At 36.2% G+C, this 14085-nt stretch overlaps 1 protein-coding gene and 1 pseudogene across 5 annotated transcripts in view; one reads left to right on the forward strand and one right to left on the reverse strand.

Moving 5' to 3' along the window:
- The window catches only part of PALS2 (protein associated with LIN7 2, MAGUK p55 family member), a 105457-nt gene that overhangs the window by 39826 nt on the left and 51546 nt on the right, over positions 1 to 14085 (forward strand). For 4 of the 5 annotated variants that reach the window (XM_058527294.1, XM_058527291.1, XM_058527282.1 and 1 more), the window contains exon 2: positions 5773 to 5891. In XM_058527294.1, the coding sequence (XP_058383277.1) occupies positions 5775 to 5891 (117 nt within the window). In that variant the 5' untranslated portion in view covers positions 5773 to 5774. Of the gene's footprint in view, positions 1 to 5769; positions 5892 to 14085 lie in introns of all 5 variants that reach the window. The other variant, XM_058527285.1, reaches the window with a different exon arrangement.
- Positions 1539 to 2360, reverse strand: LOC131399870 (protein C1orf43-like; annotated as a pseudogene).

Below are 14085 nucleotides of genomic sequence, written 5' to 3' on the forward strand. Positions count from 1 at the left end.
GATCATCCTGTATGTTATAATTTAATCTTTCTTCTTTCTCTTTTTTGCTCTTTTCTTCCTTCCCTTCCCCCCACCTCAGTAATTCTTTTTCTTTAGCTAGCGGTTAATGCTCCTGTTGAATTTGGTGAGTCACATTCATGCTGCTAGTTTTCCTAAGTGTTTGGTGATTCTTGATTTGTTCATATTTGTAATTGAAGGGTCTAGGTTAAATAAATTAATTTTTCTCTTGCTCAAATAAGAATCCCAGTTATATGTCACTGAATCTAGCTTCTGATTAAAGGGTCCATCCTCTAGTGATTACAGAGGAGGAGTGGAACTTGCAGGAAACTTACCTTCTGAGTTTTGGGACTTGCCTTTCTTCCTGGAATCTCTGAGTAAATTGGGACACTTCCCTAATTCTCTGGCTCCCACACAACTTTGCAACATTCCCACTACAGGGAGCTTCCTATTCCATATATTAAGCTTCTGTGTACACTAGAGTTGCCTTGTGGTTATTCATGTCTGAGTAATTATTATAGATTTAGTTTATGTTTTAATATTTTAATGTTTAATATTACTCTTTGTTGTAATTTTCTCAGATATTTTCTCATTTATTTTTTCATATGCTTTAAGGATAATTTAGTTAAAAAGAACTATTGTATTTTTTTTTTAAATTTCATGTTATTAGATAGCTAATTTATAAAGTCAGACCAGTGAATTGGGTTGTTAGGGGAAACCATTCCTTCACACTCTCCCATAGCATCCCAATAAATGAGGGGGAATGGGACTGTGCCTGGTGTTAGAACATTATTCGTTTTATTCATGACAGGGTACAGAATGAAAGTGTTAGGGTAGGGCCGGCCCCGTGTCTTAGTGTTTAAGTGCGCGCGCTCCGCTGCTGGCAGCCCGGGTTCGGATCCCGGGCGTGCATCGACGCACCGCTTCAACAGCCATGCTGAGGCCGCGTCCCACATACAGCAACTAGAAGGATGTGCAACTATGACATACAACTATCTACTGGGGCTTTGGGGAAAAAGAAAGAAAGAAAGAAAATTATATTAAAAAAAAAAGTGTTAGGGTAGATCCTTGCACGTCAGGAAAGTTATGTTAATGTTTTAACATCCTGGTTTAACTGGAACACCAGGGTAAGTCGTTCCACCCACACCTACCACCTCACCTAACCTCACCACCAGTTCCTGTCTGCCTTTCCCACCAGTCAACCCTGAGATGGCCCAAACCCAAATAGTTCCCATTCAACCATATACAAAGGAGAAGACACAGAAGACACTAAGTCCCCTTACCCCAATTCTCATCTTTGGGATTAAATGGCCTGGAACAGGGCAGGTGAACTATGATCAAGACCAAGTGAGGATTTTTAAGTAAACTTTGACAGAGGCATTAAGAATAACATCTGAATTCGACTCTAGAAAAAAGTGCTACCAGGGGAAAAGAAAGTCTTAGTGGATGTTCTGAAACTGCCCCTACGAAAGGGCTGGAAAGTGATCCTCTAGGCAGGCGCTCTAAGAGCTCTGGACTCAGCAGGACTTCGGCTGGTCCAGTCAGGGGCTTTTGAGCCGGATGACCTGGGGCTGCCTGGCAAGCACACTGCAGCCAGAGTCCTTCAGCTCCATTACCAAGTACTCCCTAGTGTGTCAATTGTCCTTAAAGCTCTTCCATTCCAGGAAGTACTTGATGTGTTTACTCTTCTGACAAGAGGGGAGGTACATCACCCGATGGTTGTTGGGGAGATTTCAGGACACTGGGTTAGGTCTTTGGCTGCTGACTGGTGTTGTTGAGAGCTCCCAAGTTGTGCTTTGACCATGATGGCCAGTGCAGTCGGGGCCTCCCGATAGCACAGGTGCTCTCTCTGGCCACAGACCCGTGTCCCATGGTGGGCCGTCTCTTAGCCATCCAGCAGGGTATCAGTGAGGGCCCTGTGCACACCCTTGAAAGGAGTACTAGTGTTTCCAAGACCTAGCTGGTAGGCGCAGGAATTTTTGTGCATTAAAGACTGGGGATGCTGGCCTTCAGCTTGAAATGGAATCTCAGAGGCATGATGGCTTCCAGAGCTTTCATCCTGTACAGATAGTAGTAGCAATTCTGTTTTCCCTGGGTTTCCAACTGTAGTATTCTTGCATCATCATCCTCCAGGAGCTGGGGTTCATACTTGATATCCTGAAGCCTAGATAGTTGAATATCAGTCTCTTTCAAGTCTTTGGGGCATGTGTCCCACGGGGAGATGAGGGCCCCTTCACGATTTCCATTGCAAAGCACATGGTTTACTTCTTCCCCAAAATAAGTAGCAGTACAAATACCAGGTTCTTGTAGACTTTGGCCAGCACAACATTTACTCTGAACAGCTAGTTACTGCCAGACGCCATGGCCTCCGCAACCCGTGCAGAACTGCATCAGTTTACCCCACCACCCTGCCTCGTCAGCCCCAGTTCCCTGGAGCTCCTCTGTCGTTTCCTTACAGGGAAGGCCAAGCCAGACCTGGCCTGAAAACATGGCTATGTGGGGAGTCTGTTGTGTTTTGACTGGAACTCTATTAAATGTACAAATTAGTTTGGGAATGTTTGGCAACTTTATAATATTCAAGATTCCCTTTCCAGGACATGGGATGTTGACAGACTTATTAGTTTTTTAGTTAAATTTCATATAATCGAGAATCAGTAACAACTTATGAAGATCTTCAAAATAACCAAAGGTATATTTCACTTTTCTTCCCAATTAATTAAGCACCAGTATAAAAATTTAAGCACCTCAAGAACCAATATAGAAGATACATTTTAAAAAAATCTTTAGTACAATTAGAAATCTGAATAATAGCTAGATATTTGATGATATTAAGGAATTATTGTTATTTTGTTAGGTATGCTAACAGTATTTTGGTTACATTGTTTAAAAAGAATCCTGATCTTTTAGACATACACTGAAGTCTGGGATTTACTTCACAGTTACATAGGATAGAAAGTAGATAGGGGTAGGAAACAAGATTGGCCATGAGTTGCTAATTATTGGAGCTGATGATTATTGGGTTCATTATATTATTTTGTCTCCTTTTGTATATGTTTGAAATGTTCCATTATAAGAGTTAAAAATAAAGATGAATATAGAATGTCAAAGGAAAGAAAAAAAAAGTAATCATGAGAAGTAGAGCTAACTACATTTATAGTCACAGGGTAAAAATACTTCTAAAGATTTTTGATTCTGTTGTTCCCTGCCCGCTTAAAGGTGTACATTGGACCTCAAGCAAAATTATGAAGTAGCCTTTGTTTACATTCTTTATTTCCTAGTGTCTTCTTTCTTCGTCTTAGCCCAGTACTGGTTTTCCTTCTCCTTGTTTTAAGTGCGCATTTTTCTCCTGTTCACCTCTTTTATTTCCAAAGTTGTCACTCATTTACACATACTGAGTAGAAGACCTAGAGATGGACCTGTCCAGATTAAAGTACAAGAGAAAAATACTTTGGGAGTGAGTTCAGGGGTAGAAATCAGGGAATAGGTCTGATAGAGTATTAGAAAAATATTTGAGCATTTGGAAAAATTACTGATAGAAATGGAAAAGTTTTTTGGAACATTTGGAAAAAACTTATGAGAGTCCCATATGAAAAGCATTAACTGTTGATTTTATAAAAAATTACCAGTCTGGAGATAGGGGAAAGTCAAAGCTTAATTTAACCCTCTAGTATTCTAACAAAAAATAAATAGATAATGTCCAAAATGGGTAAATCAAAAAGTAGCAATATTAGCATATTACCCAGAAATATATATGTGATTAAAAGACACTGTTAACGAATTCAAAGTAGTTACTTCTGGAGAGTAGGGTAAATTGGGAGGGAGACAGACAGCATGGAACAGAGAACTGTTGAAGCTACTTAATAGTACAATCTGACTTTTAACAATGTTTGTGTTTTATTTTAATAAAAATAAAAAATATTAAAAACAACTGCAATATTAGTAGACTTATTCTAAGGAAACATCAAGGAGGTAAAATTAATAAAGTTAATCCAGATAAAATTACGATTGTGATACTGAATGAAGTAGGGGTCTAGCTTTACTCTCTGGCGTGTGCGTATCCAGTTGTCCCGGTACCATTTGTTGAAAAGACTGTTCTTTACCTCCACTGAATTGTCTTGCCACCCTAGCCAAAAATCAATTGACCATAAACTTATGGATTTATTTCTAGACTCTCATTTAGTTATATGTCTATCTTTATGCTGGTACCACACAGTCTTGATTACTGTAGCTTTTTAGTCAGCTTTGAACTTAAGTGTAAGTCTTCCAGCTGTGTTCTTTTTGAAGATTGTTTGGCTTTTCTTGGGCCATTGCGTTTCCCATATGAATTTTAGGATCAGCTTATTAATTTCTGCAAGTAAAAGGTGGGGGGACAGCTGAGATTTTGATAGGGATTGCATTAAATCTGTAGATAAATTTGGGGAATACTGCTATCTTAACAATATTAAGGCTTCCAATCCATGAATATGGGATTTCTTTCTATTTGTCTTCTTTAATTCTTTCAATGATGTTGTATAGTTTGAGTGTACAAATCTTGCACTTCTGTTACATTTGTTTCTGATTATTTTATTGCTTTTGATACCATTGTAAAAGAAATAGTTTTCTTAATTTCATTTTCAGATTGTTCATTGCTAGCATGCAGAAATACAATTGATTTTTGTATTTTGATCTTATGTTCTACAACCTTGCTGAACTCTTTTATTAGTTCTAATAAATTTTTTTGGATATTCCTAAGCATTTTCTATATACAAGATTATGTCATCTGCAAAAAGAGATAGTGTTACTTATTTCTTTCCAATCTGGATGCCTTTTATTTCTTTTTCTTACCTAACTGCCCTGGCTAGAACCTCCAATGCAGTGTTGAATAGAAGTGGCAAATGAGACATCGTTGCCTTGTTCCTGATCTTATGGGAAAGCATCTAGTCTTTCACCATTACATGTGATGTTAGCTATGGAGTTTTCATAGATGCCCTTCATGAAGTTGAGGAATTTCCCTTCTATTCCTAGTTTGTTGAATGTTTTTCATCATGAAAGGGTATTGGATTTTGTCAAATTCTCTCTCTCTGCCTATTGAGATATCATCTATTTTTGTTCTCTTAGTACAGTGTATTACATTGATTGATTTTCATATGTTGATGAACCACCCTGGCTTTCTGAGGATAAATTGTACTTGGTCATTGTGTACACAGTCCTTTTCATGTGTTGCTGGCTTCAGTTTGCTAGTGTTTTCTTTTTGCAGCTATATTTATAAAGGATATTGGCTGTAATTTTCTTGTGATATCTTTGTCTGGATTTAGTATCAGAATCTCACAGAATAGTTTGGAAGTGTGCCTTCCTCTTCTATTTTTTTTGGATGAGTTTGTGAAGTATTGGTTTTAATTCTTTAATGTTTGATAGAATTCACCAGTGAAGCCATCTGGTTCTGAGCTTGTGGGAAGTTTCTTGATTACTAATTGAATCTCTTTATTAATGGGCCTATTAAAATTTTATATTTCTTCTTAAGTAATGTTTTTAAATTTGAAAAATATAAAGTAAGTGTAAGGTTGTAAGTATATATAAGGTAGTCTGTTAAAGCCCAAATTGCATATAAAAACCTGTCCTGCTATTAATTCATGGGAAGTCAATTTGAAATTACACTATTTAACAATTCAGTTTTTAAAATGTGATTTTTCAAAAGTTAATTGTTAATGTCTTTGTTTTAATTATTTTATGATCATATTTCATAATGGCTTGGAATTTAAGGTTTTTGTTTTTTTTTTATTGCTTTTATCTCAGCAGCAATGCAGCAAGTGTTGGATAACCTTACGGAGCTACCCTCATCTACGGGAGCAGAGGAAATAGACCTCATTTTCCTCAAGGGGATTATGGAGAATCCTATTGTAAAATCACTTGCTAAGGTATATTGGTTTGTTTATAAGATTACTAAATTATTTTTAAAGTTGTTTTTACAGAGATCCTCTCAGATATTAGTTTTAGAAGTTGATTGATATGCCTTACTTAGGCTTAGTTAGCAAATAACAACGCTTACCACATAATGAAATCTTAACTGTACACAAAAATTAGACCACTTTTGCCTCTTCCAAGCTGCCTATAAATACACACAGGATGAAATGACTCTTAGTTTTCACCTAATACATTTCAAGTTTTTGGGAAGTCATAACTGAACAGTTATGTTATAACAGGGCCTGTGAAAAAAGATCCAATTTCTGTTTTCAACAGCAGCAAGGTACTGATGATTTTCTTCCTTTACATTAGACCATGTACCTGTTTTTCATTTCAGTTCTTGACTTCCTATATCTAGTACTTTTTGAAATCTTGTTTTTTCTTGGATTCTCATAAAATTCCTATTCAAATATGAATTCTTTATTCATTCTCAATAATATTTTTAGGTTTCTTTGTACAGGTTTGAACGTCTTCCACTAGAGTTATTTTTAGATATCTTCCACTAGAGTTATTTTTAGATATCTGTAGATTTAGAAATTAGATGATATTTTATAAGGTGTCTTACAACGTGCTTATAGTTTACAAAGGTCTTTAAAATATACTGTTTTGTCTTCGCAACAACTTTATGAATTGAAAACTAAGACACAAAGTAGAAAAATTATTTGCCTGACGTCACTTTCCTAGTAAATGACAGAGATGAGGTTTAGATCAGGTCTTCTTTCTTTAAATTTTGTTCTCTTTCTGCTACAGCACAGGCTGTGTGTGTGTCTGTGTGTGTGTGTGTTCTTAAGAATTTCTGTGAGTAAAATTTTGTTGGCTTTTGTGCTATTGATATTGGCCTTTCGGAAGATCATCTTGTTCATCATTCTTAACAGGTGAAATGGCTGGATGACTTTTAGCAGCTAAGGTGCTACTGTGTAATCTTTTCAAAAAAATGAAATTAAGAACAGAATCACTCAATAGTATCCAACATTCCAGCAGTTTCTTAATAAATAGAAGCAATGGTAGTTCAGTATTCCTACAATGAAAGTAAAGAAATCCCAGAAGGAAGGGAGGACTTCTACTTTCAAGAAAGAGATGTTAAGTTATAGCAGGCCAACACTTCCAGTGCAACAAATAGGGGGAAAAATGCATAAATTGTTGAGGAAACTGAGAGGCATATGTTGCTAGACATGTGGAGAGGCAGGAACATAGACTAATAATCATGAGAAAAACAACAGAAGCAATGCCATAGATGGTCTTTTCATTAGCATTTATAAGCATTTTTAAATAACTTATTAATATATTTTTAATAGAAGAAAAAAATGAAGACATTTAAAATATTACTAGAAAATAGGGATCAGAAACAATCAAATGGACGTTCAAGGACTCAAAAATACAGTATCTGAAATTAAGAGCTCATTTGATAGGTTTGATAGAAGACTAAACACAGCAGAAAAGGGGACTAGTGAGTTTAAAGACAGGTCAATAGAAAATATCCAAACTGAAACTCATAGAGTAGTAAGTATGGGAAAAACAGAACAGAGACTATCAAAAGATCTGATACAAAGGGCCGGCCTGGTGGCGCAGGGGGTTAAGTGCATGCGCTCCACTGCAGCGGCCCGGGGTTTGCCGGTTCGGATCCTGGGCGCACACCGATGCGTCGCTTGGCAGGCCATGCTGTGGCGGCATCCCATATAAAGTGGAGGGAGATGGGCATGGATGTTAGCCCAGGGCCAGTCTTCCTCAGCAAAAAAAAAAAAAAAAAAAAAAAGAGGATTGGCAGATGTTAGCAGAGGGCTGATTTTCCTCACAAAAGAAAAAAAGAAAAAGATCTAATACACATGTAATTAGTATCACAGAAAGAACGGTGAGGGGGAATAGGACAGAAGACAGTTGAAAGTACAATGGCCAAGAATTTTCAAAACTAATGAACAACATCAACTGATAGATTCAAGAAGCCATGTGAACACTCTAGCAGGAGGTATAAAGAAAAACATTCTTTGGAACATCGTAGTCAAACTCCTGAAAATTAAAGACAATGAAAATTTGTAAACCAACCAGAGAGGAAACACACATTACCTTTAAAGAGAAACAGTAAGGCTAATGGTTAGCAGTAAAACAGGAACCATGATAACATAATGGATTGAGATCGTTCAGGTGTGGAAAGAAAAACACTAGCAACCTTGAATACCCTTTCCAGCAAAAGCAACCTTCAAAGATGAAAGCAAAATAAAGATTTTTTTTTAGACAAACAAAATCTGAGAAAAATAATCTCCATTTACTCTACAAGAAATGCAAAAGAAAGTTCTTCTGACAGAATGACAAAGGAAAGTGGATATTAATGGGTAAATATAAAATAATACTGATTTTTAAGATGGAATAGTAATAATGTCTTGTGGCATTTATAACATGTATATAAGTGACATATGTGAAGATGATAGCCCAAAAAAAGGGAGAGACTTAATGAGTCAGACAATTGTAAGATTCTTTCATTGTGCAGGAAGTGGTAAAAGTAATGGCTTAAGGTGGAGTGTAAAAAGTCAAGGATGCATATTGAAATCTCTAGAGTAACCACCAAAAGTAAAGTTAGAAGATTGAATAAATTCCACCCAAGCCATAAGGGAGAAAAAAGAGTCTTGAATTCCTTCATTCCAGAAACAACTAGAGAAGTTAGCAAAATATGGGGACAGAGGAGGACTGTCTTCAGACATGGGACAACAGGCAGCACAGGACTGAGACCCCTGAGAGAAAGGAAACAAATGAGATGAGCATTATGAAACTACCTGAGGATAGTTTCCAGGCCACAGTGCAGGAAGAGGAAGTGCAAACAGCCCAGCAGTCTTAGTAGACCTTGGAATTTCGGGAGATGGAGGTGACTCGTTTATGTGGCAGCATGTCAAGGAGCAGGAAGCTGAACACAGAAAGAGCTCTGGAACTCTGCAGAGGGATGCCCTCAAATCTTTGGCTGAGTACTGACCTGTACATATGTGAGGTAAGCTTCTAGAGTCCAAGGAAGGATCCACTGGAAAGCACCACAGGCCAAACAATTTCCAGAGCTCGCAAAGGATGGTGAATAGTTTGCATTCCCACCAGCCTCATGGAGAGTCCTCGTAATACACAGGACATTGGGCAGAATTCACACCAAGTTTGTTGTAGCAGACCTAGGAAACTAACTAATACAAACCTTAGCAGAATTAAACTAAAAATCAGTAACAAAGTTATCTGAAAAATCCCCAAATATCTGGGAATTAAGCAACATACTTCTAAATAGCCATGGGTCAAAGAAGAAATCACAAAGAAACATAAAAAATATTTTGAGATGAATGAAAATGAAAATAACATGTCAGAACTTGTGTCATGCAGCAAAGCAATGCTTAGAGGAAAATGCCTATATTAGAAAAGAACAATGTATAAATCAGTGATCTAAGTGTGCACCTTGAGAAAATAGAAAAAGAAGAGCAAATTAAACTCAAAATAAGCAGAAAAGAGTAAATAATAGTGAACTTAAAAAAGACAAAAGTAGAAAAAAATCAATATAGCTTTGAATGTGGCGGTAAAATTAATAAACCTCTAGCTAGACACAAATTACCAGTATCAAGAATAAAAGAGAAGACATCACTACAAATCCAACAGACATTGTAAGAATAAGAAATATTATGAACAATTTTATGGCAATAAATATGACAACTTAGATGAAATTGACTAATTCCTGGAAAGACACAAACTACTAAAACCTACGTAAGAATAGATAACCTGAATAGCCCTATATCCGTTTTTTTGAATTGAATACTTGCAGTTTAAAACTTGCCTGCAAAAGAAGCTCCAGCCTATATGGTCTTCACAAGAAAATTCTGTCAAACATTTAATAAAGAAATAATACCAATTCTACATGATTTCTTCCAGAAAAAAAAGAAGAGAGGGGAACATTGTGTTGTTTTATGAAAGTTAGTGTCACCCTAAGATCAAAACCAGCTAAAGACATTTCAAGAAAATTACAGAATGGTATCCCTCATGAACATAGGCATCAAGTTCTTAAGAAAATATTACCAAATCAAATCCAGCAACATATAGAAAGGGTAACACCCATTACCAAGTGAGTTTTGTCTCAAAAATGCAAGGCTGGGCCGGCCCCGTGGCTTAGCGGTTAAGCGTGCGCACTCTGCTGCTGGCGGCCCAGGTTCGGATCCCGGGCGCGCACCGACACACTGCTTCTCCGGCCATGCTGAGGCCGCATCCCACATACAGCAACTAGAAGGATGTGCAGCTATGACATACAACTATCTACTGGGGCTTTGGGGGGAAAAAAATAAATAAATAAAATCTTTAAAAAAAAAAAATTTCTTTATAAAAAAAATGCAAGGCTGTCTCTTAACATTTGAAAACCAATTAATATTTGTCACCATTTTAATGACATGATAAGAAAAATCATATGATTGTGTTAATAGTTGCAGGAAAAGCGTTTTACAAAATTGCACATCCATTCCTGATAGAAACTCAGCAAACGTAGAAGCAAATTATCTCAACCTGATGAAGGGCATCTATTAAAAAAAAAAACAAACCACAGTTAACATTGTAATTCATGGTGGAAGATAGAATGCTTTCCTTCTAAGATCACTTCTATTCAACTTTCATCAATTTTCTTCAACTTCATACTGGGGGTCGTAGCCAGTGCAAAAAGGTGAGGAAAAATAGGTAAATAAAAGGCATACAGATTGAAGAGGAAAAGTAAACTGTCTTTATTTAGGGATGACATTATCATCTATGTTGAAAATCCTAAGAATCCACCAAAAGGAAAAAAAAATTCTAGAAATAATAAGTAAGTTTAGCATGATCACAGAATACAAGATCAACTACATAAATCAATTGTATTTTTATGTACTAGCAAGGAGCAATTGGATGTTGTAATTTAAAGGAATAGGGATACATTTAACAAAATATGTGCAAGACCTGTAGACTGAAAATTTAAAAACCTGGCTCAAACTAAAGACATATAAATGAAGGGATTGGAAGGCTCAGTACTCTTAAGATGTTAATTCTCCACAAACTGAGCTGTAGATTCAGTATAATCCCAGTCAAAATTTCAGGCTGACAAGATGATATTGAAATTTATAAAGGACCTAGACTAGCCAAAACAATTTTGAAAAAGGACAAAATTGATGTCTTCCACAACCTGATTTCAAGGATTACTATGATCCTGCAGTAATGAAGACAATGTGGTTACTGGCAGATAAATCAATGGCGCAGAAGAGAGTCCAGAAAGAGACTAACACATATATGGTCAACTGATTTTTGTTAATAGTGCCATAGTAATTCAATGAATAAGTAACCTTTTCAATAAATATTGCTTGAACAATTGAATATTGATATCCAAAAATTTAGCATCTTTTTCCTCACTCAAATGCAAAAATTAGCTCAAAATAGATCATAGATCTAAATGTAAGAGCTAAGACTATAAAACTTCTAAAAGAACCACAGGGAAAATCTCTCTGTGACTTTGCATTAGAGAAAGACTTTAAGACAAGACAAAAACCATGAAGCATAATGAAAATTTTGATTAATTAGATTTTATCAAAATTAAAAACTTTTCCTCTTCAAAAGACACCATTAAGAAAGTAAAAGGACAAGGTACAGACTAGGAGAAAATATTTGCAAAACATATGTCCTAGAAAGGAAGCTGCTCATTCATTGCTGGTAGCAATACAAAATGGTTCAACTACTTTGGAAGACAGTCTGGCAGTTTCTTACGAAGCTAAACATAGAGTTACCATACAATCCAGCAACTCACCCAAGTGAGTTGATAAATTATGTCCAGACAGAAACTTGCACATGAATAAACTATGTCCAGACAGAAACCTACACATAAACAGCTTTATTCATAATTGCCAAAACTTGGAAGCAACCAAGATGTCCATCAGTAGGTTCATGGACAAAGTGTAGATATACAATGGAATATTATTCAGTGATAAAAAGAAATGAGCTATCAAGCCATGAAAAGACATGGAAGAACCTTAAATACATATTGCTAAGTGAAAGAAGCCAGTCTGAAAAGGCTACATGCTGTAGGATTCCAGCTGTATGACATTCTGGAAAAAGCAAAAACTATAGAGACAGTACCAAAAAATCAGTAGTTGCCAGGGTTTTGGAGAGTGCAGGGGAGGGGTGAATAGATGGAGCACAGGGCATTTTTAGGGCAATGAAACTATTCTGTATGATACTGTAAAGGTGGATAGATGACATTATGCATTTGTCAAGACCCATGGAACTGTACAACACAAAGAGTGGACACTAATGTAAACTATAGGCTTTAGTTAATAATAGTGTATCAATATTGGCTCATTAATTATAACAAATGTAGCACACTAAATGCAAGATATGAATAAGGGAAACAGGGCAGATATATGGGAATTCTCTGTACTTCCTGCTCAATTTTTCTATAAATCTAAATTTACATTAGGATTCACTCTTTGTGTTGTATATTCTATGAGTTTTGACAAATGTATGATGACATGTAGTGTCTTTGTCTAGTTTCGGTATTAGAGTAATGCTGACCTTATAGAATGGGTTAGGAAGTGTTCTGCCTTCTGGAAGAGACTGTAGAGAATTGGTATAATTGCTTCCTAAATGTTTGGTAGAATTTACCAGTGAACCTATCTGGTTGTGGTGCTTTCTGTTTTGGAAGGTTATTAATTATTGATTTAATTTCTGTGACAGATATAAGACTACGCAGATTATCTATATCTCTTTTTGCGAGTTTTGGTGGATTGTGTCTTTCAAGGAGCTGATCCATTTCATCTAGGTTATCAAATTTGTGCATAGAATTGTTCATAGTATTTCTTTATTGTCCATGGCATTGGTAGTGATGGCCTCTCTTTCATTTCTTTTTTTTTTTTGGTTATTGTGGTAACATTGGTTTATAACATTATATAAATTTCAGGTGTACATCATTATATTTTATTTCTGATATTAGTAAATTTGTGTCTTTTTTTCCTTAATTAAGCTAGTAAGAAGTTTATCAATTGTATTGATGTGTTCAAAGAACCAGCTTATGGTTGCATTGATTTTTTGTCTATTAGTTTAGTGTTTTCAGTATCATTAATTTCTGCTCTAAATTTTATTATTTCTTTTTTCTACTTAATTTGGATTTAATTTGCTCTTCTTTCTTGAGTTTCCTAAGTTTTGGAAGTTTAGATTATTGATTTTAGATCTTTCTTTCCTAAATATGCGTCAAGTGCTATAAATTTCCCTTTAAATACTGCTTTCACTGCATCCCACAAAATTTGATAAGTTGTATTTTCATTTTGTTCACATATTTTTTAATTTCTCTTCAGACTTCTTCTTTGACCCATGTGTTATTTAGAAGTATGTTGTTTTGTTTCAAGTATTTTGGGATTTTTAAGCTATCTTTCTCTTATTGATTTTTTTTTAATATAATTTATTTCTTAGTTGAATTCCATTATGGTCTGAGACCATGCATTATATGACTTTTATTCTTATAAACTTCTTAAGGTATGTTTTATGGCCCATACTGTGGTCTGTCTTGGTGAATGTTCCACGTGAGCTTGAGAAGAATGTGCACTCTGCTGTTGCTGGATGACGTGTTCTAAAGATGTTAATTAGATCCAGTTGATTGATGGTGCTGTTCAGTTCAACTTTGTCATTACTGGTTTTCTGTCTACTGGAATATCGATTACTGATAGAGGGATGCTGAAGCCTCAAACTACAGTAGTGGATTAATCTGTTTCTCCTTCAGGTTCTATCAAACTTTGCTTCATGTATTTTGATGCTCTGTTGTTAGGAGCATATACATTATGGCCTGTTATGCCTTCTTGGAGAATTGAACCCTTTATCATTATGTAATGCCTCTCTTTGTTCCTGATAATTTTCCTTACTCTGAAGACTGCTCTGGGGCCGGCCCTGTGGCTTAGTGGTTAAGTGCGCATGCTCCACTACTGGCGGCCCGGGTTCAGATCCCGGGCGTGCACCGATGCACCGCTTGTCCGGCCATGCTGAGGCAGCGTCCCACATACAGCAGCTAGAAGAATGTGCACCTACAACATACAACTATCTACTGGGGCTTTGGGGAGAAAAAGGGAAAAAAAAAAAAGGAGAACGATTAGCAATAGATGTTAGCTCAGGGCCAGTCTTCCTCACAAAAAAAAAAAAATT

The sequence above is a fragment of the Diceros bicornis genome, chromosome 3 (genome assembly GCF_020826845.1).
Source record: "Diceros bicornis minor isolate mBicDic1 chromosome 3, mDicBic1.mat.cur, whole genome shotgun sequence".
In the NCBI taxonomy this organism is placed as follows: domain Eukaryota; kingdom Metazoa; phylum Chordata; class Mammalia; order Perissodactyla; family Rhinocerotidae; genus Diceros; species Diceros bicornis.